General features: G+C 47.3%; 12 protein-coding genes across 12 annotated transcripts; 6 read left to right on the top strand and 6 right to left on the bottom strand.

Annotated features, from left to right (window-relative positions):
• Nucleotides 1-117: 117 nt before the first annotated feature.
• ASPWEDRAFT_685698 (uncharacterized protein) lies at nucleotides 118-1633 on the bottom strand. The gene is made up of 2 exons (XM_040838976.1): nucleotides 1383-1633; nucleotides 118-1325 (listed from the first exon to the last, which is right to left on the bottom strand). The coding sequence occupies exon 2, from the start codon at nucleotides 1147-1149 to the stop codon at nucleotides 259-261; it is 891 nt and encodes a 296-aa protein (XP_040684864.1). The 5' UTR covers nucleotides 1150-1325; nucleotides 1383-1633; the 3' UTR covers nucleotides 118-258.
• A 919-nt stretch (nucleotides 1634-2552) lies between these two features.
• Nucleotides 2553-4156, top strand: ASPWEDRAFT_45147 (GPI anchored serine-threonine rich family protein). Its single transcript, XM_040836455.1, has 3 exons — nucleotides 2553-2698; nucleotides 2839-3135; nucleotides 3193-4156. Exons 2-3 carry the CDS (start codon nucleotides 2989-2991, stop codon nucleotides 3697-3699), a joined length of 654 nt encoding a protein of 217 aa, XP_040684863.1. The 5' UTR covers nucleotides 2553-2698; nucleotides 2839-2988; the 3' UTR covers nucleotides 3700-4156.
• Nucleotides 4157-4871: 715 nt separating this feature from the next.
• On the top strand, nucleotides 4872-5987 carry ASPWEDRAFT_176282 (uncharacterized protein; the record flags this gene model as incomplete). The annotated part of the gene is made up of 2 exons (XM_040831481.1): nucleotides 4872-5085; nucleotides 5176-5987. The coding sequence occupies 2 exons, from the start codon at nucleotides 4872-4874 to the stop codon at nucleotides 5985-5987; spliced, it is 1026 nt and encodes a 341-aa protein (XP_040684862.1).
• Nucleotides 5988-6073: 86 nt separating this feature from the next.
• ASPWEDRAFT_685759 (uncharacterized protein) lies at nucleotides 6074-6489 on the top strand. The gene is made up of 2 exons (XM_040838977.1): nucleotides 6074-6076; nucleotides 6135-6489. Exon 2 carries the CDS (start codon nucleotides 6218-6220, stop codon nucleotides 6395-6397), a length of 180 nt encoding a protein of 59 aa, XP_040684861.1. The 5' UTR covers nucleotides 6074-6076; nucleotides 6135-6217; the 3' UTR covers nucleotides 6398-6489.
• A 691-nt stretch (nucleotides 6490-7180) lies between these two features.
• On the top strand, nucleotides 7181-11243 carry ASPWEDRAFT_118445 (uncharacterized protein; the record flags this gene model as incomplete). Its single annotated transcript, XM_040828822.1, has 4 exons — nucleotides 7181-7237; nucleotides 7491-7589; nucleotides 7646-7996; nucleotides 8064-11243. The coding sequence occupies 4 exons, from the start codon at nucleotides 7181-7183 to the stop codon at nucleotides 11241-11243; spliced, it is 3687 nt and encodes a 1228-aa protein (XP_040684860.1).
• Nucleotides 11244-11595: 352 nt separating this feature from the next.
• On the bottom strand, nucleotides 11596-15327 carry ASPWEDRAFT_45143 (MET18/MMS19 family protein). Its single transcript, XM_040836454.1, has 6 exons — nucleotides 15184-15327; nucleotides 14855-15128; nucleotides 14680-14777; nucleotides 14484-14623; nucleotides 14246-14434; nucleotides 11596-14197 (listed from the first exon to the last, which is right to left on the bottom strand). Exons 1-6 carry the CDS (start codon nucleotides 15263-15265, stop codon nucleotides 11816-11818), a joined length of 3165 nt encoding a protein of 1054 aa, XP_040684859.1. The 5' UTR covers nucleotides 15266-15327; the 3' UTR covers nucleotides 11596-11815.
• Nucleotides 15328-15521: 194 nt separating this feature from the next.
• Nucleotides 15522-16311, top strand: ASPWEDRAFT_163010 (uncharacterized protein; the record flags this gene model as incomplete). Its single annotated transcript, XM_040829839.1, has 2 exons — nucleotides 15522-16163; nucleotides 16219-16311. The coding sequence occupies 2 exons, from the start codon at nucleotides 15522-15524 to the stop codon at nucleotides 16309-16311; spliced, it is 735 nt and encodes a 244-aa protein (XP_040684858.1).
• Nucleotides 16312-16660: 349 nt separating this feature from the next.
• ASPWEDRAFT_119432 (ER membrane complex subunit EMC3) lies at nucleotides 16661-17742 on the bottom strand (the record flags this gene model as incomplete). Its single annotated transcript, XM_040828905.1, has 5 exons — nucleotides 16661-16845; nucleotides 16933-17094; nucleotides 17164-17530; nucleotides 17595-17628; nucleotides 17693-17742. 5 exons carry the CDS (start codon nucleotides 17740-17742, stop codon nucleotides 16661-16663), a joined length of 798 nt encoding a protein of 265 aa, XP_040684857.1.
• A 290-nt stretch (nucleotides 17743-18032) lies between these two features.
• Nucleotides 18033-18784, top strand: ASPWEDRAFT_54437 (signal peptidase complex subunit 2; the record flags this gene model as incomplete). Its single annotated transcript, XM_040838060.1, has 3 exons — nucleotides 18033-18078; nucleotides 18204-18502; nucleotides 18569-18784. 3 exons carry the CDS (start codon nucleotides 18033-18035, stop codon nucleotides 18782-18784), a joined length of 561 nt encoding a protein of 186 aa, XP_040684856.1.
• A 384-nt stretch (nucleotides 18785-19168) lies between these two features.
• On the bottom strand, nucleotides 19169-20468 carry ASPWEDRAFT_119636 (methylenetetrahydrofolate dehydrogenase (NAD(+)); the record flags this gene model as incomplete). The annotated part of the gene is made up of 4 exons (XM_040828924.1): nucleotides 19169-19252; nucleotides 19324-19413; nucleotides 19478-20105; nucleotides 20275-20468. The coding sequence occupies 4 exons, from the start codon at nucleotides 20466-20468 to the stop codon at nucleotides 19169-19171; spliced, it is 996 nt and encodes a 331-aa protein (XP_040684855.1).
• A 725-nt stretch (nucleotides 20469-21193) lies between these two features.
• On the bottom strand, nucleotides 21194-23707 carry ASPWEDRAFT_685098 (F1F0 ATP synthase subunit alpha). The gene is made up of 6 exons (XM_040838973.1): nucleotides 23414-23707; nucleotides 23065-23234; nucleotides 22880-22936; nucleotides 22691-22811; nucleotides 21377-22627; nucleotides 21194-21311 (listed from the first exon to the last, which is right to left on the bottom strand). Exons 1-5 carry the CDS (start codon nucleotides 23483-23485, stop codon nucleotides 21377-21379), a joined length of 1671 nt encoding a protein of 556 aa, XP_040684854.1. The 5' UTR covers nucleotides 23486-23707; the 3' UTR covers nucleotides 21194-21311.
• A 729-nt stretch (nucleotides 23708-24436) lies between these two features.
• On the bottom strand, nucleotides 24437-25188 carry ASPWEDRAFT_54434 (2-hydroxy-palmitic acid dioxygenase MPO1; the record flags this gene model as incomplete). Its single annotated transcript, XM_040838059.1, has 4 exons — nucleotides 24437-24886; nucleotides 24955-25014; nucleotides 25066-25089; nucleotides 25156-25188. 4 exons carry the CDS (start codon nucleotides 25186-25188, stop codon nucleotides 24437-24439), a joined length of 567 nt encoding a protein of 188 aa, XP_040684853.1.
• Nucleotides 25189-25254: the final 66 nt, after the last annotated feature.

The following is a 25254-nucleotide window of genomic DNA, read 5'->3' as shown; positions in this document are numbered from 1 at the left end:
TATGGATATTCAGGTAGATATCAAAAATTCTCAGCGCATACAAGTGAAAATCATGATCTATTATTCTATCTTTGATGCTTTAAACCAATTTACCCACGCTTCCAAGCAAAGAAAACCCAATAACGCAGTCTGATCTATAAGCTAACGAGTGGCCAATATTTCCCCCAAGCTCAATGCAAGGGGGGGATTATAACATTTAAATGCACATTGCCTATCCCAACCAACCAACAAATAACCTAAAACAAGCACACAGACAAATTATCCTCGCCATTGCCTAAGCTCGTCATGGGTCATCGGCCGCCTTATAAAGCTGTAACGACGATGGCGACTTTGGTCCAAATAGTACATCCCCACCGTGCGAATCGCCCCAGAGGCAGCAGAATGCCAATGGCGATAAAGACCCGGAAAGTTTCTCTCAGCATGACGCCAGCGTGCCATTTGCTCTGAGTTCGACAACTGGCGCATTTCCTCCTCAGTATCACCCGGATAGTAGTCACAGTATGGATCTAATGCGAACACAACGCGCTTCAATCCGTCAATGATCTCATCGCTAATGGTAACGCGGACTGCTTCGATATTGGCGCGCATTTTGTCAATCATGCTCCGGGCTTTCTTGCGTCTTCGCCTTCGGCGTATGCCCACTTGCTGCTCCATTTGTTCGAGGGCCCTGAGGATCTTCTCCTCGGTGGTAGCCTGCACTACCTGGACCACCGTGTTTAGTGTGATCTCATGCAGCTCTCGAGCGATGTTGCGAAAGAGGAAATCGACCTTGGACAGGGTGTTTTGGACGTGACAGATGAGAAAACGGGCGTAATCTCGTGAATAGATTCGCTCCCAGAATGCTCGCCAGAAAGCAAATCCCACTCTTGACTTTGCCATACGAGTCACTTCGAGTGTAGTGATGACGGTTCGACACAACGTGAGGGTATGCAGAGTCTGAGCCCGGGTTTGGTTCACAGCGACTTGGGCTTGATATCTGGCCGCAATAGACTCCTCATGACTCTTATTATTGGCTTCCCCGTGGCTTTCTCTGGTACTGTAAAATCGCTGTGGCGGTTTACTTGTTGATGAACGTGCCACACGTGGTGTTTCAATCCGCGAAGGATGTTCATTACATCGAGATGTGGTGGTCACGTCGCTCTCAGGCATTTTAGTGAGATATAACAGCAGATATCATAGAAGAGATTCAATCCAAAGAATGAGAGAAGCTGGCGTTGATCTCGAGAGACGAGAAGAAACGGGAGATAAGCCGGACGAATCCTTGCGCAACGAGTGTAATCTAATGAATAGGATAATTGAGATATGAATGATAATAAATCTTCCGACTATTTAATAGTCTCGAGTGAGCGAATGTACATGATAGAAGAAGTTGAAAAGCGTACATCTCACTCATCCTGTGTCTTGATCGATAAATAGAAGTGGGCAGGAAAGAGCGCATGGGAGCTGTCCTTGATAACGATGAAGCAACCGTGACCCGCGTTCCCTGAAAGCGATGCATTCGGGAATATTCTTTATCGTTTCATCCTTTGAGGAACTAGATCTATGGAAGCGGGAAGTTTGAGGGGATCTGTATATTGGGGCATCGCACTATTTTCCGCTTCCGGAATCATGCAATGGTACTTCGACGATGACGATTTTGTGGGTTGTTGCAGATGCAGAAGATAATTTTAATTATATGCTAATTTTACAAAGCTCTGTTAATTTTTCTTATCGTAGATTTATTTTCACTTTATTAGAACAGTGCCGGATATGAATGGTATATGTGGCCGACGATGCTATCGGTTTGCCGGACTCCAGCCAGGAAAGTTGCGCTCCTACATGTGATATTCGATTGAAGTAGTTTACACAGCATATATATCACATTGGAAGGACTAATTCCTGTTAGCTCTTGTACACTATGTGCAAGATGAAGCCGAGGGAGCTCTATATGAGTGCCTGAACCCCTTGCTGATGGTATCTCATATCTTGATAGCCCTTGCAGAGGATAGAACTTCCACGAAAATGCAAAGGAGACACTAGAGAATGTTGCATTAGGACTGGAGATGAAGATTCCTGGTTTAATCATAATGTTTTCTGGCTGTCACGACTTGACCAAGAGGTGTGGATGGAAGTATTTATTGTCTCAGGCCAGCAGTGCTGCTGTTCAGTTAGCTTTGTCGATATCCAGGAAATAATCGACAAGGGACAAGAATTATTAGAGATAGAATGCCAAATTTTTCCAAATATTAGAATTCCACGGGGTTTCTGCTGTAGTTTGGTTGCGAGCATTGTCAGTCGTTGTCGAAACTTGTGGTACCAGCCCGGCTGTTTCAGCATCCCCGACCTATAATAACTTCTTGACATGAGAGTTTGAGATCCTGGGGATACTTGAATGGCTGAATCATGGTTTATGGACTTTCCAGGAGTGATTTGAGTGCATTCCCAGGAGATTTGCACCGTCGTGCTGCCTCCATAGACATCCACAGTGCAACAATGCGACATACTTGCCAGGAATGCACCATGGTAAACACAACAACCCCATGCCTCATTATTCATGTCAACTCAATGTTATCGTTTAGGCAACAGATGTTGACAGAGAGATTCCCCCAGGGGGGAATAAATGGCTCTGGATTCGCAACTGAGACGGGGTTAACCACCAGATCTTTCATACTTCATCTCATTTCTCAAGAGATTATCCGAGCAAAAAGGAGCTGTCGTGGTAAGTCATTGTCACCTGATTGAGATAACATCAATAACATCCAACGGGTGGTCGTTGACTGCACTTTCCTTCTGCTGTATGAGCATCGCGAGGAAGTCGCTGTCAGCATTTCCTTGTCCTCGATTCTAATCATCTTGTAGTCTCGGATTTCCCTGTGATATATCATTCGTGATCTGAACCTCGTGGCATTTACCCCTTAATCGGTTTCTCTGCATTATCCCCGCGCATATTTAACACCTTCATAACAATATTGTCACTTTATTGATATCGTGGTGTTCGAGACATTCGCGATGCACTTCAACAAAGCCATTCTTGCCGCCTGGGCCTTCTTGGTCCCTCTTGGTCTTGCCGCCGACTATATAGCATTCACAGAATGGCCATCTGAGCTGAAGCACAACGACCCCGTCACCCTAAAGTGGGTTGGCAACCCAGACGCTGTATGTTTCCATATCCTCAGTAATGATGTATGTCCAACTAACTTCGGCGACCCGTAGCCCGCGACAATCACCCTGCGAAAAGGAGACGCTGGTAATCTCCACGATGTGAAGACCTTGACCGACACCGCTTCTGGCGGAGAGTTCACATGGGCGCCCGAAGAAGACCTTCCTGAGGGGGAGGACTACGCGTTCGAGATCAAGCAGGAAGGAAAAATCAACTTTTCCTCTCAGCTGAAACTCTCCAAAGCCGACGAAGAGATTCCGCCTTCCAAGGGACCCCCTCCATCCAAGCCGTCCAATGGTACTGCCCACGAGGACGACAAAGATGATGATGATAAGAAGGACAAGTCTCTGGACACCTCCCCGAATTCCAAGGCGAATGGCACAACACACGGCAATGCAACAACCACTACCGGCAGCAGGACTTCTACCCCGACATCGACGCACCCTATTGAGAAGAACAAGGTGTCCACCGAGGCGCAAACTGGCGGTGCATCATTTCATGAGTACTCATTGCGCTGGGTCCTAGGAGCTGTTGCCATCATCTTCTATATCGGTATATAAAAAGGGCCAGATGAATGCGGCAACAACAGTCTATCGTTGGTTTTTGTATGTTGTATTGAATTCAACGGAAGGCGTTGTGTGGGAAAATCGAGTTTTTTAATGCAGTCTGCAAAGATTGCCTGGTATTTCTTCCTTTGTATATATATATAACAAACGTATACGCGCCTTGAAGGCGGACCTGGTGGGTTTCCTGCCTTGACGCTTTCGGCGCTTTTTTTATTCTTTGCATCAGTGTTAGTCTTTCAATCAATATATCCTGACGCTGACCTCGTGTTCTGGAATATTCACAATACCAATCAACTCGAAAACACTCCCAATTAATCTCCGTCTGGCCAATACCCTCCTGTAAAGGCCCTGTCTAGCCGGATCCTGGTGTGTGGTGCCGCCTGGGATGCGAACCGCGGGGAGGAGATCCTCTGTTAGCGCCCGCCCCTAGCGTTTCGCGCTGCATTTTGTGATCCTCCTCCGTCGTCAAAGAAAAGCAAGACACCACACACCATTATTCGCATCGCGTCTTGCATGACATCAGCTCCGTTTTCATTGTCTCTAGCCTGTATATATTGCTCTTTTATTTCTCTTCTCTTCATCTGGATATATTGATTGCCCGTTCTTTCTGTGGTTGCTTCTATTTCTCCTATCCTGAGCTGCAAATCGACTGTCGTCTGCACATCTTCCCAGCCGGCTGTAAGTGATAGCCCACACCTCACTAGTTCGCTATATCAGCTCGCCTTGCTCCTGCCACCGCAACTTTCTTTTTATTAAATCATGTCTCGGCGATGATTAAGCACTAAAGCATTATTTTTCTTGCAGATTAGGTGCCATTGCGACTTGATCCACTCCGTATGTTTTTTGTGTTTCCCTCGATCTTGATTCCCCCTTCCCATGCATCACCACCAGCCCTGGCGTCCTCCACTTCTTTGCCTTGGACCTCGCGGATTCATCGGGATCAGAAACAGCCAGGTGGGTGAGCTGTCATTGGCAGTGGGTTAGGTAGCTTGTTTGCAGGTGGTGTTGGTAAGGCACCGACTACTAACTGCCCATGTTACCTGCCTTTCTGCGTCCTTCCTGCTGTTTGTCTGCATCTTCTATGGTCGCTTTGTCTGGTCGCTGCTTCTCCACTATCTTTCCGCGATTCGTTTGATTTCTTTCTTCCGACATTCCATACCCTCGGTATGGTACGATTCGGTCGGGTCAAAAAGAAGCCCAAGGCGGAAAATACCAAGGCTGACCTGGATATGCTTGTGTTACCCACGTCAGAGCCCCCCCGGCCCCCGCGCATCAGTCTACCCCGTGTGGAAACACGTTTGAATATGCATCAGTACAATGGATTATTTGATGCTGGCTCCCCGGAGCAGCAAAACGGGTCTGCGCCCACTGAATCTTCGGGTTGGTTATTTCTCCGTTATCGACTGCTCCTGTCAACTCCCCAGCACGCTTATGAAATGCTAACTGCTCGTTTTCTAATCCTATCTACAGAAACCATGGTTTCCCTCTCCAATCCTACGAACGGCGATGCCCCCACAGCCGAATGGTCCGCCGTCGGGCACGCAGCTACTGGCAAATCCGGTCGAGTCATACACAATCTGCAGGAGGACATTGCACGCCTGACCCGCGAATGCAGTGTATATCGCTCGCGAGCAGAAGAGACGCAGCGGATAAACGAGGCCTTCAAAATACAGGTCCAGAACATGTCGGAACGGCTCCGTAATCTTGAACAGGCGAACGAGACAAACCTTCATTCCATCTCGCGCAAAGACAGGAAAATCGAGGAACTGCGGGCGGAAGCCCAGACTGAAAAAGAAAGAAGGAACCATGCCCAGGGAGAAACAAGTAAAATCCACCAAATGATGGCCGAGGCTCGGGATGATTATAATCGAAGATGCGCGGAACTCAACGAGATGGCCGCCCATGCGCGAACCCAGTACGATGTTCTTGCAAAATCCAACCAGCGAGAACGAGCGGATCAGCAGAAAAAATTTAACTCAATTCGCGACGATGTTCTTGCTTTGAAAGCGAAACATGAATCGAAAAACGTGGAGCTGGAACGGTTAGATGCTGTCATGGCCCAGAAGAACCGTGAAATTGAGACTAGCAGAGAGAATTTCGAAAAGCTGTTTGAGGACTACGAGGCGTACAAGAAAGCGAACGACGAGGAGCTGAGGGGTTTGATCGAAAAAGGTCAACAGGGCGAGGCAAAGATCAACGCTGCTCTCGCCTCGCTGAAGGAAACCGAAGGGCAAATGAAATGGGCCATCCGGATCAATGCTGATGCCAAAGCCTCCGAGTGAAAACGCGAATGCGATACTCGCTTCCACCGAACCACCATATTGTTGTGGGCCGGCAATACTGGGTCCATGAACCTGGTTTCATTACACAAGCAAGTGGCAGCTGTCATATCAACTGGCATGATTGTCTTTTTGACTCAACCGCAACAGAAGTGTTTCTTCGCTCGAATCTCTGGTAGATATCGGGTTACTGGACTGGTCGCCTCTTGATCAACCTTGATGTTTGCCAGTCAATGTTAAGGGTATATGTCTTGAGTTCTTTTCCACTATTCTTCTTTTATTCTTGTTTGTTTTCTCCCATAATCTTCCCACGCTCTTTCGAGGTTGTGTGGAGTTTGGGCGTGTTAAGATACCCTGGGAAGAAGACTACCCTTGTACACTGTTGTTCCTTCATTTCCAAGTTTACACCATGATGGCTATGATGATTAGACCCTGAGAGATACCATTGAACATAAATATCAAGAAATATAATAAGACCGGAGTCTTACATTGACATACACAAATCCACTTGTGCAGCTATCTCAGGAACATATCGACAAGAACCTGGTTTTTCCAATGCCTTATCGACTTTGCCTCTTGTTCTGGCATATTCACTGATGGTATGATTCCATCAGTGTTTCCTCTTTAAAATTCACTTTTATCTTATTATTCTACTTACTGTCATATCCCGTTGAATGGATCCCTGTGACTTGGCATACCTTTCTTCACTATGATCTGCATCTACCCGTCTATTCTTTATTGACAAGTGACTGGGCTGCAGGAATCCTCATATTCTATCTATCATGATTGTATGTTGATTGCATTTGGCTTCTGCGCTCCATGCTCTGGTGATTTCAACTGTTGCTGGTTTCCACCCCCGTTTCCTCTCCCTCCTTCCTCGCCTGCATTTTCTCTTCCTTTCCCTCCCCTTTTCCTCTCCAGGACGCTTCGGGTTTCTTTCAGTCTCCCTTTTGCTGAGACTATCTTCATCACAACCCGGTCTTCAAGGACTCTAGTCTGACGTCTTTTGTTTTGTCAATACATATTTTCACTACCCTAATTTTTTTCTCTCACATCCCACTTTTAAAACATTTTCTACCCTCTCGCGCGCAATTCACCCCCCTCCACTGGTACCGGCCACAATCACGTCGAGTCTCGTTTCATTTGGCTTTGCAAAAGCCTGTCAAGCAGCACAAAGTCGCTGGTGGGAAGCAGCAATGGCCGCAAAACCACGGCTGACGCTTGCGTCGATGTGGGCGTTTGAGGACATTGGAGTAAGTAGTCGCTGAAATCTACGAAGTCTAAGACACGTGCTAACTGAAAAAACAATCCAGGTCCAAGAGATTCAAGATAAATTCAAGTTTGTTCCCTTGGATTGCATATTGATTCACTTTACTAACTCGATCGACTCAGGAAATCCGACGACCAGCCAGACTTTCTGTGCGAGTATTCGAAAACAGATGATGTCAGTATTTAAACACAACGGCCCAGAATTTCTTTGCTCTAGCTAATGGGATCATCTTGCAGGTGCTTGTGATCAAAGGGAACCCGGAGGGCTCTACCTCTAAATACGCGTCGTTGGTATCGGATTTCATCGAAGAGCAAAAAAACAAGGACCTGTTGGATGTAAGCCTTTATACTCGCATAATCTACGAAATGCATGCCTAACGCCGAGTCTATAGATGCCACGAATTTCCCAGCTGGAAATCCCTGTCATATTCGACGATGAGATGTCCCATATTCCAGTTGGCGTTGAGAAAGACCAAGAAGGTGATTTGCTGGCTTTGGATGATGGTTCCAATGAGGAATTCATTCCTCTTTCAATCAATCATGATACCAAATACTGGTTGTCATCTAGCGGTGGCCTGGGCTGCTTTTCTGCCAATTTTCATGAGGTTCTGGCTGAGGTGGCAACCATGACCGGCACGGAGATATCAATCATAGATGATATCAAAGGCATTCAAGTCTCGGGTAAAAACCAAGGAGACGTAGATGATGCTTTGGCGAAGCTGACTCGAATTGAAAAACCATTGGTAAGTGTGGTATCTTGTCAAACCTACCTCACAAAGGCCTTGTTAGAAGTTGACAATCTGTAAACAGTCGTTCATCAACAACCCCCGCGTGGGAAACATGATCGTTGCCCCAGAAGACGAAGGGGCCCGTTTCCGTATCCAAAATTACAGCAACCTGAACTCCGTTGCCTTGAGCCGTATACTCTCAGATCCAAATCTGAGCTCGAACGCGAACCTCTGCCAGGTGTTCGTCACATTATTGCTTGAATTTGATACCGAAACTCAGTCCTTCCATGAACCTCCTACACTTCTCAACCCTCCAAGTATCAGCAATGAGGCTGGAAAATCACGTATTTGGAACGATTTCATTTTTCAAGAGATTGGAAAAGGAGAAGATTTTCTTACTATGGAATCCATTGTTGAGAAGGACCCTGCAAATCCTCAAGTATTAGCGTCTGGGATTGCGCCTCTGCATCCATATCTTACTGCGGAAAAGGCCAAACGGGTGAATCAATGGGTTGTTGATAGGGCGGAGATGGAAGGTGAAGCAGAGTCTGAACCTAGCCTCCCATCTGACCCGAAAACTGCTCGCGAGCAATCTGAGCTTGCTCCAGTGATAAAGAGACCTCGTGGCATACGAACACGCAAGGTGGCTCAAACGGCCAAAGACCAAGCATTACCATCGACTAAGACTCCGGCCATTCAGCCCGAGTCTGCCAAGGATCCAGACCCTAATCTTAGCGAAAATGCTGCCACGAATCGCAAGCGATTGATAATCCCCTATGAACCTGACTCTGGCGATATCTTAAACGCCCCGCAGGAGATACCAAGTCATGCAGTTTCCAATACTGGCATGGGGAGTACCGCTGATGCCTTTCGCGATTCTTCCGCAGTAGCAAAGCCTCAGATCACAGCGAAAAGAAATCGACTTCCCACGATATTTGACGAGACCAAATATGATCTCAAATGGGGCTCAAAATATGCAGAGACGAATGGGCGGACTATTCCGAACATCTCGAATAGCTCTAATATCGGTGAACAGCCAAAATCCCAGAGAGGACCTGGCAGGAAGAACGAACTCATTGATGTGTTTGAGTCAGAAATCAGTTCAAATAAAAACTCTCATCCCCTGATATCTTTCAACCAGCCTGCTCTAATCCCGGAAAAACCGCCCTCCAATTCTTCCAAGTATGCTGGGAGTTGCTCGCAAAAGCAATCTGTGCATAAGAGTGAACCATCTTTTGATCTTCTTGAGCCTAAAATTGGAAATGGCATGGGTTTCAGCTCCGACAGACCTCTGTCTATTCTAGACACGAAATCTTCCAGTGAAGCGGACTTACTGGATGCAGAAAATGACGAGAGGCTAATGGCTTTGAAAAGGACACTGGACAAGCAAAAGCAAGAAGTAACCTTTGCAAACTTGATCCATAATTCTAGATCTCACAGTGATGTGAAAAGGGAACTGTACGCTGGGAGACTCTGGGAGCTCGAGAATCCCTATAAACCAGAGGAGCAGCAATCCATTGATGAATCGGCCACTCGACAGTTCTACCAAACCATGATTCATAAAATGGCCAAACCAAGCCAGAAGGCAAAGAGCAAAGCTGAGATTAAAGCCAAAAGACAGGCCACTCTTGAAGACGCTTGGGGCATTCCCAAAAAGACATCGACAAAACAACCCATTGGCCACCAAGAATTGCCCAACGGACAATCTAAAGAAGATGGTTTCAAGAGCGGGAAAGAAGCGTCTGCTGCTACGAAACAGCCTTCAAAAAACCCACAACAGGTGAAGGCTGAGATGCATATGAATGGACTCATCAAAAGTCTCTTCGAAGCGTTGAAGCCGACGTTGGATGCTGCTGAACATTTTCCTGGAGGGTTAACTTTGGAAGTCCAAATGGGTCTCATTCTGATACCACTTCTCCCAAAGACTTATAGCGGAGGTCTGTTATCTTTAAACGAATGGACAAAAATCTTCCAACCTCGAAATGGCCTTCCAGCACCGACAACAAAATTCATCAATCGGCTCACCACATCTGGCACAGATGTCGATCATATCGTGGACTTGAAAACATCCAAAGCAGAAGGAAAACGCCGCCTTTTCGAGCAGGATTACACAGAATACAGCGTTTTTTACGAATACCACTGCCGGACCAATGCTGACCAGCTTTTCGTTATCACAATTGATGAGCAGGGTAGGCATTCCATTAAGAAGCCAACTACAGCTCTCGGTGCAGTCAACCTGCATTTCCCTGGACAAACTTGGGATGCCAGCTTTGTGGTCAACGGTATCACAGATCATGTCGTCGGTTCTGATCAGGAGCTTGAAGATGCGGTTCAGCACCTGGTCGATAGTCTCTGGGTTCAGCCAGACAAGTCTCATATTCGAATCTTTACACGAACTCCTAAGGGAAACAAGTTTGTCATTGAAAAAGTTTTTCTGAAGCGTTGGACCCGTCATCGCTATATCCGCGCTGGTGATACTACTCCCAAAGTCGCCGCTGATACTGTGGTCTCGGTGACAAGTAACCGTGATCTGGCAACAGCAGCAGATGATGCGAGGAGTGAAGCAAATACTGGAGATCAAAACAGCACGACTCATGATAGTGAAATTACCGAGAACCAGGATATCTTTCTGCAAATAATGGAAGTTCAAGATCTCTTCGTTGGGTCCAGTTTATCGGACACCCAAGCCGTGAGAGCCCGCTGTGCTTCACTGCCAGAGATGCAAAAAAAGGGCCGGCAGTGGTATGAGGCCTCTCTCATCAGCCCTTCGATTGAAGCCATGCTGAAATCAAATGCCAATGTCGAAGTCGGAGAGCGTACGGATGATTGGCGCAGCGCTGATTTGCTCGGAGATGACGCCGCCATCCTTTCTGACGGAGAGGATAGTTCTCCACCCTCTCCTTCACCTCTGAGCGCTGTTGCAACAGCAATTGGAGCCACCGGTCTTGGGCATCTCCTCCGTCTTGCCAAAACAGTAGTCGAGAAGATTGATGGCATCGGGTTTAGAAACTGCGGCCCTGGAGAAGCTGCTCGGATGGCGGCAGCCGCCACAGCCGGTCCAGTTCCTATGACAGGTACTCTTCCTGGTAATCCCGCTATGTCTGGCACGGGTAATTTGGTCAGGGTAGAGCAGAAATGCCTGGAATTTGAGGATCTGGAGAGCATCAAGGACGTAGGAAGTGCAATTGTGAACACCCCTATGGTCAAGACACCCTCTGGATCTTCTGCTGAAGTAGAGCAGGGAGACTTGGATTTCTGGTGAATGCTTCTTCTCTTGATTTTGGTGGTGACAATCTTTTATGGGAAGCGTTTTGGACTGGAGCAACTAGAGATAAAATGTGGAGGATTCCAACGTTTGAAAAATGTTCTCAAAAGTCATTCCAGCCATCATGTGTCGGGAACCTAGATCAGGAGTCTATAATCAATTATCTAGGCTGCTTGCAGCGCTGTCATTCCGTTTATGCCATCTTGCTAGGCCACATCATGCATTTAGAATTTCGAGTTGTTTGCCTGACAACATCTAGGCCCGTAATCAATTTTTTTTTTTTCAGCTTTCCAGTTACTATTGTTACGCATAAGAAACCTATAATGAAAAGGCTTTTCAGCCCTATTTATCAAGAAGAAACCTGTTGCCCAAGTTGATAAATCTATTGGAATATGCTAATCTTGGTTGCATGACCAATAATCATGATATAAACAAAACAGCGACCAATTTTATTTTTCAGACCAACGCCAAATATCTATATATCTTGAAACCCCATCAAGTCTTGTCATTATCAAAAATCATGGAAGAAAGGAGAAAAAAGATGGAAAGCCACATGAGATGCGATTCATCTAATCCTCCTCCTCAGGTGCATCATCAACGCCTCTGAGCCAAGCTCCTCGAGCGTCAACAGCAGTTTTACGAACATCTCGTTTAGGGTCGTCAAGGACCATCCGTAGAGAACGCAAGACCTGGTTCTTCACTGGTAGAAGTGGGGAGAGCTTGCCGGCCCTGGCGATCGCGGGCGCATCCGCGTTAGGGGTCTGGGCCAGCAAGAAAAGGCATTTCAGGGCATCAACACGCAGCCGCGGTCCGTTCACAGGCCCGGTACTAGTAGCCTTGGGGGAGTATGCTGTTGTGTTTAACAAACGGGTGACGAGGCTCTGAACATGGCCACATTGGTCGATCACTGCGACACCATTATCGCGTATGATGACGGCGAGGGTTTCGAGGGTTGCAGCCCTAACGGCTTGGGAGTCCGCTGTTTGGAGGTCCAAACTTTGCAGTAGAAGAGGGAGCAAGGTTGGAAGCTCTGGCATCACCAAAGACGGTTGAATGGTGGAGAGGATTCCCGATAAAGCGGTCAGATATGCTGGTTTGACATGGTCTGGTGCAGAAGAATCACCACCAGCGACGTTAACTTCGCGGATCTTGCTAGAAATAATGGGCACCACTGTTGTAAAAACACGTTGCTTCGCCAACAATCGGATATTAGCGCCATTTGTAGTAGAAAGTACGTCGTCGTCACTAAGAAGAATAGCGAAGCCACGAGCGGCGGTTGTACTTGTTACTTCGTCCGAAGATGAAAGAAGAGACAAGATAGAAGTCAGTACTTGGGTTGTTGTTGGCGCAAGGCGTAGAACTGTGGCTTTGGAAAGCCAGAATACTGTTTTTATGACACTAGGGCTGAGCTTCCTATCTTCTGTACTGGGGGGCAGAAGTGAGTCAAATAGTTTTGCTGATAGACCCAGATCGGACTTCGAAAGGTACTTGTTGACTAGTAAGGAAAAGTGGCGAAGGAAAGCAAGACGAGTTGTTGGCTCGCTCTCTGCGACTGATCGTTGAATGAGGTCTGACAGCAAACCCGACATGTCGGGGTCAGCGTAAGGCAGGTTTGTGCAATCCTTTGGCAGTCCTGCAAGCAAATACGTCGAGATAATCATCGACCGCTGTTGATCTTCGCTTGGGGATTGTGCAAACGGAATTGGCGCAAAATCATCAGTGAACAGCCTGTAGACATTCCTTGCAACCTCATCCTGCTTTTCCCTCGAAAGAGACCTAACAATGAGATTGCAGAGTCTTCCCAGCGTATCCAAGACGGTCGAATCGTTCAATATTCTGTTGCTGGCTTTCCCAGAAGCCGAAACTGCAACGCTACGGCAGAGGCAGACCACGATCTTTTCGTAGTAAAGATCCAAATTTGGATCTTGGTCCATTTTCCTTTGGTCCATAACATATAGAATGGTCAGAAGAATGGCTCTGGGGTATGCGACAGATCCGGGCTGTTCCTTCTGCAGCAAAATAGTAAGTTTGCTGAGTAGCCGACGGACTAATGTCTCGAAGATGTCTTTTTCGACGCTAATCTGTGCAAGATGTTCAAGTGTTGTCATGTAGCTGGCACTTCCCTCCTCATCACTATCGGGAAGAGTCGCCACAAATGCAGGGAAAGTTATATCCATGATCAGTCGCGGCTTGTGCTTCGATATCTCAGCCAAAGCTACAATCGCTTCCTTTTTCAAATCATCCCGACCCGCAGACTCTTCTTTGAGCAGAATTTCATCAAGATATTGCACGAATAATCCAACTTCGTTGTCTTGGAAGAATTCACGCAAGGTGGAAAGGCGCAGAAAGCCTTTCAGGGCGGAAACTCGGAAAGATACCTCCTCCTTTGCAGCCCCCATCAAGGCCTGACCAAAAACATCTGAGAACTGGTCCTTGAATTCAAGCAAAGGATTCAGAGCAGCAACCATAGGCTCGCGCGTTGTCCATTCCCCAAACACTTCAATAGCCGAATCAAACAAGACCACAAGCGTTTCTAGTATAGCTCTTTGTTTAGCAATACCATCGGCTTCCTGGTAGATTGTCAAGAGTGGCGCAACAACAGTCTGAACCGTCAAGGTGAACGAGGCTGTGGAAGACGCTGACGTAGACCTCAAAATTTGCTGGGCAGGCTTTGCCTGCTTTTGCTGAGGTTCTCGCAGTTGGTCATTACACTCCGCTGTGATGGGCTTCAGGAATTGTGCAAGTGGCAGTTCTTGTGTGACTTCCGTGACTCCTTCCGAGAGTCTTTTAGCAATACCTTGCAAAGCTTGCAGGGAAAGCTCGGAGAGAAATTCTTCTTGGGCGTTGAGAATTTCAAATTTCAAAGTATCCCAGATCGTGATCGAGTATTTGGATACTGAGTCTGGATCATAAGAGTAGATACAGGCGATCAACGCATTAAGTGCATCTTTCTGCAAGTTGGTTAGCTCGTGTTGTGGAAATACTAATCAAAGACATACCTTAACATTCGGGGAAGTGGAGTCGAGTTTATCCAAAAGAGCTGGAATGGAGTGTGGAGCAAAGCGCCCTGTTGAGGATACGCAATCTTGAAGACGGTCTTTCAGGTCTTGCGCAGTGATTCCATATGGGTCATTCGGCGGGGGTCTGAAGGTGATTGGGAAATAGTTGTATACTGCATCGAAAAGGAGCTTTTACTGTTAGATATTGAACTGGGATGTTGAATAATGAAACGCATACCTCGACATGAGTTGAGATATCCCATTCTAGCATCACCACTTTCAGTATCGAAAATATGAGCATGAGATTACGGGGGTCCTTCTCCCCGGTCATAAGGTCGACTATCCCAACAAGCGATTCATCACCCATACCGATTAGAGCTAATCATCATCAATTTTTGGACGTTAGAGAAAGATATTGTGTTTGATGGGCGCACCGCTTCGATATTTGGACATCAAATCATTTAATAACTGATAGACCTGGAATCTTTGGGATTGTGACCGAGACTGTAGATCTTGAAAATGCTCAAATATTCTAAGCAGCTGTCAGCTCTGCAATCTTCCAATGATACATGCAGTACTTCAATAGTCCCACCAGAGGTATGCACTTACGCTCGCGCCACTTCTTCGGCCAGTTCTTTGTAAAATCTATCTGCGTTCTGCAATGTCTCCAATCCAGGGATAGCACCTGCATCTTCGATACGATCACAAAAGAAGGTTGTCAAAACCTGAACTTGTTGTCTTGTGAGGAAGTTCGAAGGGAGGGGTTTGACGACGGCTGAGAGATAGGACACTGCTTTTCCTCGTATGATTGGATCTTCATCGTTGATATATTCTCCTAGAGATTGCACGACCTCGATCAAGGTTGTCTTCTTGTTCACAACATCTTCCAAAGCAAGTTAGATAAGAGCATGTCCATTACAATCATCAGGGAAGCTCACCATGGGCAATTCGTTCAGCGATCTGCTTAGCTTCTTGCTTGTCGTGGTCCACGACCAGCATAAATGTCTGCAGGGCTGACATTTTCCGATCCCAATTGACTGGCGTCCGAGAATCAACGAGGGGCAAGCAGATCCCCTCCTCCGCGACCGGGACATGACGCCTTTTGTGGCCGCTACCCTTATCGATAGATATATCACGTGATATAAAATTCTCCACATCACGTGGGAGATTTGCACGAAAAAGGCATGAATTGTCATTTGCGTCATGGGTGTGTTGGCAAGTGATAGCGCAGTAGTTTGTCAAGGTGGGATGCCATACATAGTTATTACCAGCCACGATGAGATATCATCTTCTCGTATCTACTATTATTGCACTCTTACTAGTTTCCACCGTTTCTGCAATTTGGTCTCCAACTGTCGCTGTTCGCAAGCGTCTACCTCGTCCACTTGCCAGCGTACCTCACTTACGGCACGAACAGCGCCTACAAGGTAATCGCAAACTTCAAGATTGGCTTCAAAACCAGCAGCCTACGATGAATAACTTTTTGAATACTGTCTTTCCTTCATCTACGGCTTCAAATAGGGATAGCAGTGGCCCATTTAGCCGTAAAGGCGGCCCTGTTATCTCGGATGTTCTCCCCAAGGCTCGCGGTGTCAACATATTTGCTTCCCTTACCCGGGATTTCGAGTCAGTATCTTCTCGGCTTGACGACGCATCAAGTAATGTAACGGTCCTTGCCCCTCGAAACAGCGCAATTATGGGTTTGCCACATAAGCCTTGGGAGAATCCGGAAGACTATGAACAGCATGGGGAAATGAAAGCATATGCAGGGCAAGAAGGGCACGACCGCGCCAAAAGCAATCTAGAACGATTTGTGAAGGCCCATATAATACCTACCAGTCCTTGGGAAACGGACGAGGAAGTAGAAACCCTTGGTGGACAAAAGTTGAAGTGGTCAAAAGACGGAGATAAGATCATTGTGCGTTGGGTCACCTACTCATATAACCACAATGTGACATACTGATATCTTATAGATCCAGCCTGGGACTGTCGAAGTTGAAAGCATCGCCGAGAAGGTGTCGAACGGCGAGGTCTGGATCCTTAACGGGGTGATCAACTCCCGTTAAAACTTAACTACGCATCATAGTGCAACTGATTTGTGAGTTTTGTGTATTTTGCGAGCGTTTTTCAGGTTGGTTTATTTCACGACATATGTATAGTTTTATGGCTTAGAAGTGTATCAAATGCCCTTTTCTTTTCGGTCACTTTTGTAGATTTCTCAATCACTGGCACCTTCGTCCAATGCAAAGAGTAATTATTTGCCCAGTGCCCTGCTACTTATTAACATGTAGATAGTTCACCTGTAGAATTTGCGAAAAGAGAATACTAATTCTTAGTTTATAAAGTTGTAGCAATATAAGACAGGGAAAGAAGGCGCGGAGAAGCCTGTATATCAGGCTCGTCCCCGTAGAGACTCTATTCCGAAGCAAGGTTGTGCAAGAGTCTCTCCTCAATGCCGTCCAAAATGCAAAAGTGCTCCATGACCTCAAGGTTCTCGACTTCGTTCATGTATAGTTTATCGGGGTCTTGGCCGGGTTGGAAGGGGTTGACTCCAGCGGCGGGGTTCATAGCACCCATTTGCTGAGCCATCTGGTTGGCGGCTGAAAGCGAAAGAATGTTAGTAAATATATACCATAAAGACGAACATCCATCTCGGTGTATTTGAAGAAGTCGGAGGGGCCACTAACCATTGTCGCTACCAAGGATGAATCCAAAGACCGATTGAAGGCCAAACAGATTGAGGAAGTACCATGAAAGACTAGACACCCATCTGACATCAAGATCACGAGTCATGACACCTGACTGCAGCATTGATTTGAAGCGAATTGTAAGCGGGAATGGCAATTTCACTATTCCAGTTTGTCAGTATGCTGAAAAGCCGTCCTTTAGAGCAACTATGCTCCAACGAGGGGACATACGAATGACAAATCCCGAGAAGAAAGCATTGATCCAGCTCATGATCAGAGTTTGAGGAATCATCATCATCATGTTTCCTTTCATCATTCCCATCATTGCCTCCATACCGGCGGGGTCCGTCATCGGATTGGCGGGTGGTTGTCCACGGCTGGCAGGGTCTTTCAAGAAAGCGCCACTTTGGTATGCGGAAACAAGATAGTTCTTTCGCATCTCGAAAGACTCTTTCGTAAGGACAGCTGAAGCATTGTTACGCAGGTTGACACCACGCAGGATGGAAAGACGCTCGCGAGACTCGGCCGCAGTTGACGGGGGTTTCGGGGGGTTGTTCATCAAGACCGTAGCATAGTGGCGGAGGATACCTGTCAATATCTATAGATATAAGTTAGTTTTCCTTGATATTCGGAATTGAATCGCGCAGTTTAAAGAGACGTACCATAACAATACTGATAGGAAACAGGATCCAATAGCTTTTTGCATTTTGGGTCAGCTCTCCACATCCACCAATTGATCAAATCATTTGAAATAACTCACAATAGAGCCGGATCCCGAAGGATAGTCTGCTCTACCCCTTGCAAGGCCATGATGGGCGATAATAATTGAGTGCAATGAGATGTGGTCGCAGGACTGGGTCGAGAGAGCTCCCGATATCGACTCTCCAGAGGTTTGGATGGGGACCGTGACTAGCGCGGGATCGCATGCCGCTTTAGCTCTCTCCGCGAAAGGGACAGCTCGCCGCAACGCCCCAGTGGTAGACAAACAGACAGCGTCTTTAGCCTCTCAATCCAAATTTTGCATTTGTATCTTTATCGCTTCTTTGCTCGCAAGATTCTTGAATAAGAATTTATCATTTTTAGATTGCTAAACCTCCCAAATGGCATCCCAAGCGGCACCCAATGTGCCTGTTTATTCTGGCAATGGTTAGTATGACGGGTTTTCTAGGTCTCTTTTACCATGCGCTTCGTTGATTATTATGCGACTTGAAGCCTTTCATTTCTGCGATGATCATATAAGGTCGTTTGCTAACTTGTTTATCTCTCTACAGACCTGAAATCGACAACAGACGATGCCCTGGCACCATATCTGACTACCCTTCCCCAGCCTTACACCTTTGCTCAGGACCACTCGAAGACCAACGTCCGCTTCATCTTGGGATATTCAGCAGTCATAATTGCAGGGTTCACATTCTACGCTGACCGCAAGCTCGGGTGGGAAGCGACACAATCAACATGGGTCCTAGCTGCAGTGGCTTCATACTTTATCTTGAACACCTTTCTCACATACTGGATCTGGGCTGTGGAGGCCGGTGAGGTCTTCAGAGGGACGAGAAAGTCGGGCGAAACCGTATGGTTTTCCCAAATGTGCTCCCATTGACAGACAGAATATACAGCTAATAAATTTATTAAACAGATTTCCATCAGCTCCTCGTGCAAGAAACACTCCCCACTCTACAAGATTCGCGTCCAGTACAAATCATCGTCAAGCAAGATCCTTCAGGAAAAGGAGGCCGAGGCACCGTTCACCACTTGGTTCTCTGCGAATGGAGCCTTCCACCCGGAGCCTCTTCGACAATGGCTGGCAAATGAGGTCGAGGTCTTGCGCCTTGCCGCCAAGGAAAGAAAGTGAAAACAGAAAACAAAAAGGAATTGGGATACCATGTGTTTGCAGAAGGCTGGAGAGTATCTAGTCAATCAGAGCACAAGAAGAAAGTGGAGGCAATCCTGTTAAAACAGAATGAGGGTTGAATAGTACAAAAGTAAACTACATCTATCTGGTTGATATTATTCCCTGTGATACAAACACCCTTTTCGTTTGTTTTACATAGTAGTTTAAATTATCACTATACATAAGAGGCTATTCAAAATCACACAACCTGCGTCAAGAATACACAAGAATATACAACTCAAAACATTGCTTATAACTCAATTTGAAGAAATCTATGGCTTTAATCTGGCTCTTTTTGATATCATCTCCCATTCATGCGTATTAATCAAGCATCGTAGAACGTAATTAGGAAGCAGCCTCGAGGGTTCCGGGTTTTTCGGTAGCTGCGGCAGGCTTCACATCATCCAATCTCCGGTTTTGCATGAGTCTCTGTGGAGATGGTAAGATACGATTTCAATGAGAAATTTCTTGCTTAAGGGAAACTTTATATGTAAACTCACCAGAAGGTTTCTCAGCAGGACCACAATGGTCACCTTTCCAATGGAGGGAACGAAGATTGAGGCCTTGCTTCTCACTTCAGGTCCGAAGTTCTGTTGGCAAGAATTAGAATCCCCTTCAATGTTCAGACCTCATGTAAATAACTAAGGATCTTACCTTCTCACTAGAGAAATTCACGCACACAGCACCTTCTCTGAGGAGGCTGGTGTCGAACTTGTATTTGTCTCCAGGAACACCAGTGATGACCACGTCGCAAAGCGGCGCTACATCATTCACGGTCTTTCCTTCCAGATCAACGACCTCGTGTCTCTTCTTCTTGAGACCCTCGCGTGTAAACTTCTGGACACCAGTCACATCCACACTGTAGACGCAGGCACCATCGTTCGCCAACAATGCGGCGAGCGGTCGACCAACGACCTCCGATCGGTTCACGACGCAAATTGTGTGTCCGAAGAGACGGTTTCCGTACGGCAGGATAGTGTTATAGATGTTGAGGTACTCAAGGATCTTGATGGTAGCGAGGGGTGTGCAAGGAAGGATAGACTTCTGTCGCTGCTCAGTGTCTAGGAATCGGACGTTCTGGTACATGTTGAAGATGTAGCGGTGGCTGAGACCCTCTACATCCTTGCCTACGTCGACAATCTGCTGTAGGTACTGGTCCTGACGGTTGTTGAAGATGGGGTAGTATACGATGATGCCGTCGGCGTCGGGATCAGCGTTGGCAGCTAGAATAGCATCTTCGATATCGTCACGGGCGACTTGACGGAGGGAGTAGCGGAATCCACTGTAGAGGGAAACAAACTACGTTAGCTACGAGGTGTATATGGACATCGCGGGCATTGTTTGACATTCAGCTCCGACATCGCAGGATATAAAGCATGCACATTCTCCTCGAAGGAAAAGTCCAAGAGGGGCAATTGGCACATAAGAAGCAAGGATAGACAAATGCTCACTTTTCTTGACAAGTCTTCTCTGTCATCTGGGCGTACACGAGCGCCGCAGGGTCATTGTTGGCCAAAAGGCCCACGAGATGAGGGGCTTTGTCCAAAGTCTTCAAGCCTTCATGGACCTCTGCAAGCAAGCCATTTGCGACATGCTTGGAGAGCATCACTTTGCAAGAGGGAGCTGATTCTGGAGCGGAAGCCATATCTGCAACGAAAGGAGGGGGATCTATAGCAAAAATAGAGTGAGACGTCGATGCTATTGCGGAGAGTGGCGGAGGGGTATGGAAGAAATTTTGGTACGGAAAAGGCTGCTCGCTTATCGATAAACATATGCCGCATTCGGCGCACGACCGGACGAAGTAGGGACCATGAGAGCAGAAGAGAAGAATACAACACTGTCAATTGCTATTGAACTACTGGTTATGAATTGGTACAGCTCCTTCTAGTGCTATTTAGATCACATTCTTACTTGAGTTGACTTCATATGATAGTGGAGAGAATTGTACCATGGGTAATTGTCAAGTAAAAAGTAATAATGTTACACCGACATTCATGAAAGCATGACTATCAAGGCAGGGCAGAACAGAAAAGACGAATGTGATGGCTTGGGAACTTAGAATTATATCTTGCTAAATTATTGGAACGAAAAATGCGTGATGAATAGAAAATCTACAAGTGTCATAGCGAGAGTAGTGTAACAAAGGAAATCATATTCTGGCTGCATATATGGATGGACAAAAGAGTCATGATAGAAAGAAATGATCTGGAGAGTATCTGGGTCCTTTTCAAAATGACCGATACATCCCATCATTCTCTCTAGTCGCGTCCCCTTATTGCGCGAAAAGATCTAAACGTACAGGATATTAATCGTATTTTCTTGTGTCCCACCATTTTTATCTCTTCTTCATAGCTACAGAGAGATCATAGTACAACGCTTGACCTAAGGTCTGGATCGTACACTTTCCGACGGAAGATTCTGACCAACCCGAGGCACCGATATAGAAGAAAAAGGAAATAGTGGTCTCAAATTGTACAAACTGTCTTGTCTACACACATAGAGTCAGGAAAAACTGAACACGGTAGACTAATAACCCAGTTGTCTTTTGCTCACCTATGCGCTGAAGGACTTGTTGAAGTTACCGATAACTTCCTTGAGCTGAGCCTCAAGGTCCTTGCTGACCTGGCCCTCCTTCTCGATGGTCTCCTGGATCTCAGGGTGGTTGCTCTTGAGGTGGGCAAGGATGTCAGACTCCCACTGGAGGATCTTGGCGACTGGAATGGCGTCGAGGAAACCGTTGACACCAGCGAAGATCAAGGGAACCATGTCGGCAACGGACATGGGGGAGTACTGCTTCTGCTTGAGCAGCTCGGTGAGACGCTCACCACGGGCGAGGGTCTGCTTGGTGGAAGCATCGAGATCGGAACCGAACTGAGCGAAAGCGGCGACCTCACGGTACTGAGCCAAGAAAAGCTTCAGGGAACCAGCAACCTGCTTCATGGCCTTGACCTGGGCAGCAGATCCGACACGGGAGACGGACAGACCGACGTTAATGGCGGGACGGATACCCTTGTAGAAGAGCTCGGATTCCAAGAAAATCTGACCGTCAGTGATGGAAATGACGTTGGTGGGAATGTAGGCGGACACATCACCACCCTGGGTCTCAATGACGGGCAGAGCAGTGAGAGAGCCACCACCGTGCTTGTCGTTCATCTTGGCAGAACGCTCCAACAGACGGGAGTGGAGGTAGAAAACGTCACCGGGGTAGGCCTCACGACCAGGGGGACGACGGAGCAGCAAAGACATCTGACGATAGGCGACGGCCTGCTTGGAAAGGTCATCGTAGATGATGACGGCGTGGCGGCCGTTGTCACGGAACCACTCACCCATAGCGCAACCGGTGAAAGGAGCAATGTACTGCAGGGGAGCAGCCTCGGAAGCAGTAGCGGCAATGACGATGGAGTACTTCATGGCGTCGTTCTCCTCAAGGGTCTTGACGAACTGAGCGACGGTGGAACGCTTCTGGCCGACGGCAACGTAGATACAGTAGAGCTTCTTGCTCTCGTCGGAGGTGTTGTTCCATCTCTTCTGGTTAAGGATGGCGTCAAGACCGACGGCAGTCTTACCGGTCTGACGGTCACCAATGATCAACTCACGCTGACCACGGCCAATGGGCACCATGGAGTCGACACACTTAAGACCAGTCTGGACGGGCTGGTTGACGGACTGACGGGGCAAGATACCAGGGGCCTTGAGCTGAGCACGGCTCTTGGCTTTGGCCTGGATGGGACCCTTGCCGTCGATGGGGTTACCGAGAGCGTCGACGACACGGCCGAGCAGCTCGGGGCCAACGGGAACATCGACCTTTTGACGCAGTTAGCTCGAATTCTATGGTATTATGTTTCGATATCAGGATAAAACACGTACAATCTCTCCGGTACGCTTGACGGTCTCACCCTCCTTGACGAGACGGTCGGAACCGAACAAGACAACACCGACCTGGCCGGCTTCCAAGTTCATGCACATACCACGAACACCAGAGGCGAACCTAGAGATATGTCAGTCATCATTCACGTCGAATACTCAGATATCAAATGCTATATCAGGATTACATACTCGACCAGCTCCTCAGCCTGGACATTGGTCATACCGTGGACACGGGCGATACCGTCACTGTCGAGAAAACAAGTTAGCTCATGTTGTTGAAGATGTGTGTTGCGTTGTTTTGATGATTTCTGATGATTTTGATGCCGTTGCACCAGAAACCGAAATTTTCAACTAGGGACGGGCGGGTAGCGTACCCAACGGAAAGGACACGTCCAGTCTCAGCGAGACCAGCCTCTTCCTGAACACCGCGGATTCTCTGCTCAAGGATGGAAGAAACCTCGGTGGGCGAGGCCTTGGCCTCAGAAGCGTACGAACGAACCTGCTTCGAGGCACCAGCGATGGGACCGGGAGCAGCCGCGCGCACCTAGAAACGAGAAGCAAATTTTGTTAGCAATAGAACAATCCAGCTGGGACGCGTTCGAATGGCCCAGAGACTCATTGCGACCTCTGCTGAAGCCATCCAAACACTTATTGACGTAGTTTCTGCGATGGAAATGGTCCGGGTCGATGAGATGAGGTTGGCCTCGTTAGGGATGGACTCACCGAAGCGATCCTGCCAGTAGCAGAGGCGGCCGCAACGGTGCGGCTAGACTGCCGCAAAGCGTTTCTGAACATTGTGATGGGGGTTCAGAGGAGTGGGAGAGTGGTTTCTCTGAAAGAGAGATGTAATTGGGGAGAAGGTGGAAGAGGAGAAAGGATTGTGGATGGACGGAAGGAGAGCTTTGTCGTCGGGGTTGGGAGGTTTCTCAAGACTGCCACTAATCCTAGTTTGCCGAGCCTCACCAACCTCCGAAGCCGCCCTAGTGCGTTCACGGGACGCCAACCCACCCCCAAAGGAAAAGAGGCATCTGTTAATGCTTCCCACATCAAACGTGTCATTAAATCTAATTTTTATTCTTTTATCTATTTTTTATCTATCAGATACACCTACAACAGTAAAAAAAATAATCGAAGGTATTGTTGGGGTTGTCCATTTTCCCTGTCTTGGGGATGCATGATCCGGGACACCTGGCAATCCCGTTTTTTCCTTTTCTCGGATCTGCGGATACTGCTAGCTTACTCATGGCCCATTTTCGTCACAGCAACCGTACGCAGGCCATGCCAACCGGATACGGTCTGTTGCTTCGCTCGATAGTAACGACGTAGGAATAGCTTTGAAATGTTGTTTACAATTGTCTTCTCCTCTATAACAAGACAGCTCACTCTGCTTTTTTTTCCCCTTTCCTTTCCACCCTTGAGATCCTTCCTTCTGCTCACCTCCCTTTCTACGATGCATACCCGGAATGACCCGTTATGTCATTGCTGCAGAGTCGAAACTTGCGGATCAAAACAACACATCGCGAGTGGGCTTCGTGACCTCCATAGCAGTCCATAAATAGAGCAATGGCCTCTGGACTGATTTCTCCGATGGATTTCTTAATAAGCCTAACACTACCAAACCAACAAAGGGAGGTTGGGTGAGAAAACAACGCTAAACATATAAAAAAAGCGGTGACAGTGACAACACTCTACCAATCTATTCATACACGGCACGATACCGTACAACCGATAGCTCTCGCCAATTGCTTATTTAGCGGCATTCTTCTGCTTCTTGAATGCAGCGATCTCCTTCTCGACGTTCTTGTCGTATCTGGCCTTCAATTCGGGGCGATATCCCAAGAAGAAGAGGATCTCCATCCAAACGAAGAGAGGTGCCAGCAGGATTGCCTGGACCAGATTGTCCAGCAAAGCAGGTGCCCGGCGTTCAAAAGCACCGTGACCGACAAATTGCGCCAACCAAGACACGATATGAATCCCACCAGCCCAGTAGTTGACGGTCGACCCGTATATGCTCAACAAATAATTTGAATATGCTGCACCAGCAACCAGAAGCGGCGCAATAAGACCCCCTGCGACGGGTTCTAGGAGAATATAGAAGGTAGCATAGATAAAACTGCTAATGGTGCCGAGATTTGCCGGAAGGTATTCGTGTCGCAGGGCATTTGGTAGATCAAACAAGGCCGGGGTGTTCGAAGCCTAATGAGAACGCACTGGGTTAGTACATATCCATGTCGCCAAATCAAGGGGCCAATGAGAGACTATACCAAGATAATTCCTGTAAACAATAGAACCGGAACACAGGTAATGTGAATTGCGATGTTGACCTGAAGAGCGATGAGTGATTATGCAAAATGAAGATAAAACAGAGCACTGACTGGGTTGTTGTGATAAGCACCATACTGAAAAATGTAAGCAGTTGTTCGGCGATTATAATACCGTGAGGGTGTCTAGGTAAGAGGACTTACAAAGAGAAGCTGCTTCTCGAGGTTCATAGGCATTTTGAGGATGTTGTCCGCCCGGGGAGCTTCAACAAACGCACGCTTACCAGATATAAAATGACTGCA

Source organism: Aspergillus wentii, assembly GCF_001890725.1.
Source record: "Aspergillus wentii DTO 134E9 unplaced genomic scaffold ASPWEscaffold_8, whole genome shotgun sequence".
Taxonomy (NCBI): Eukaryota; Fungi; Ascomycota; class Eurotiomycetes; order Eurotiales; family Aspergillaceae; genus Aspergillus; species Aspergillus wentii.
This window is presented reverse-complemented; position numbering and strand designations above follow the sequence as displayed.

What these genes read in the sequence shown, in the direction of transcription:
- ASPWEDRAFT_685698 (XM_040838976.1), bottom strand. Translation starts at nt 1,149, where the DNA reads ATGCCTGAGAGCGACGTGACCACCACATCTCGATGTAATGAACATCCT.
- ASPWEDRAFT_45147 (XM_040836455.1), top strand. Translation starts at nt 2,989, where the DNA reads ATGCACTTCAACAAAGCCATTCTTGCCGCCTGGGCCTTCTTGGTCCCT. An exon ending in GGGTTGGCAACCCAGACGCT is followed by an intron (nt 3,136 to 3,192) that starts GTATGTTTCCAT and finishes GGCGACCCGTAG; the next exon opens with CCCGCGACAATCACCCTGCG.
- ASPWEDRAFT_685759 (XM_040838977.1), top strand. Translation starts at nt 6,218, where the DNA reads ATGTTAAGGGTATATGTCTTGAGTTCTTTTCCACTATTCTTCTTTTAT.
- ASPWEDRAFT_45143 (XM_040836454.1), bottom strand. Translation starts at nt 15,265, where the DNA reads ATGTCAGCCCTGCAGACATTTATGCTGGTCGTGGACCACGACAAGCAA. An exon ending in GCCGAAGAAGTGGCGCGAGC is followed by an intron (nt 14,778 to 14,854) that starts GTAAGTGCATAC and finishes ACAGCTGCTTAG; the next exon opens with AATATTTGAGCATTTTCAAG. An exon ending in ATATCTCAACTCATGTCGAG is followed by an intron (nt 14,435 to 14,483) that starts GTATGCGTTTCA and finishes TAACAGTAAAAG; the next exon opens with CTCCTTTTCGATGCAGTATA.
- ASPWEDRAFT_685098 (XM_040838973.1), bottom strand. Translation starts at nt 23,485, where the DNA reads ATGTTCAGAAACGCTTTGCGGCAGTCTAGCCGCACCGTTGCGGCCGCC. An exon ending in GGACGTGTCCTTTCCGTTGG is followed by an intron (nt 22,937 to 23,064) that starts GTACGCTACCCG and finishes TTTTCTCGACAG; the next exon opens with TGACGGTATCGCCCGTGTCC. An exon ending in CAGGCTGAGGAGCTGGTCGA is followed by an intron (nt 22,812 to 22,879) that starts GTATGTAATCCT and finishes ACATATCTCTAG; the next exon opens with GTTCGCCTCTGGTGTTCGTG.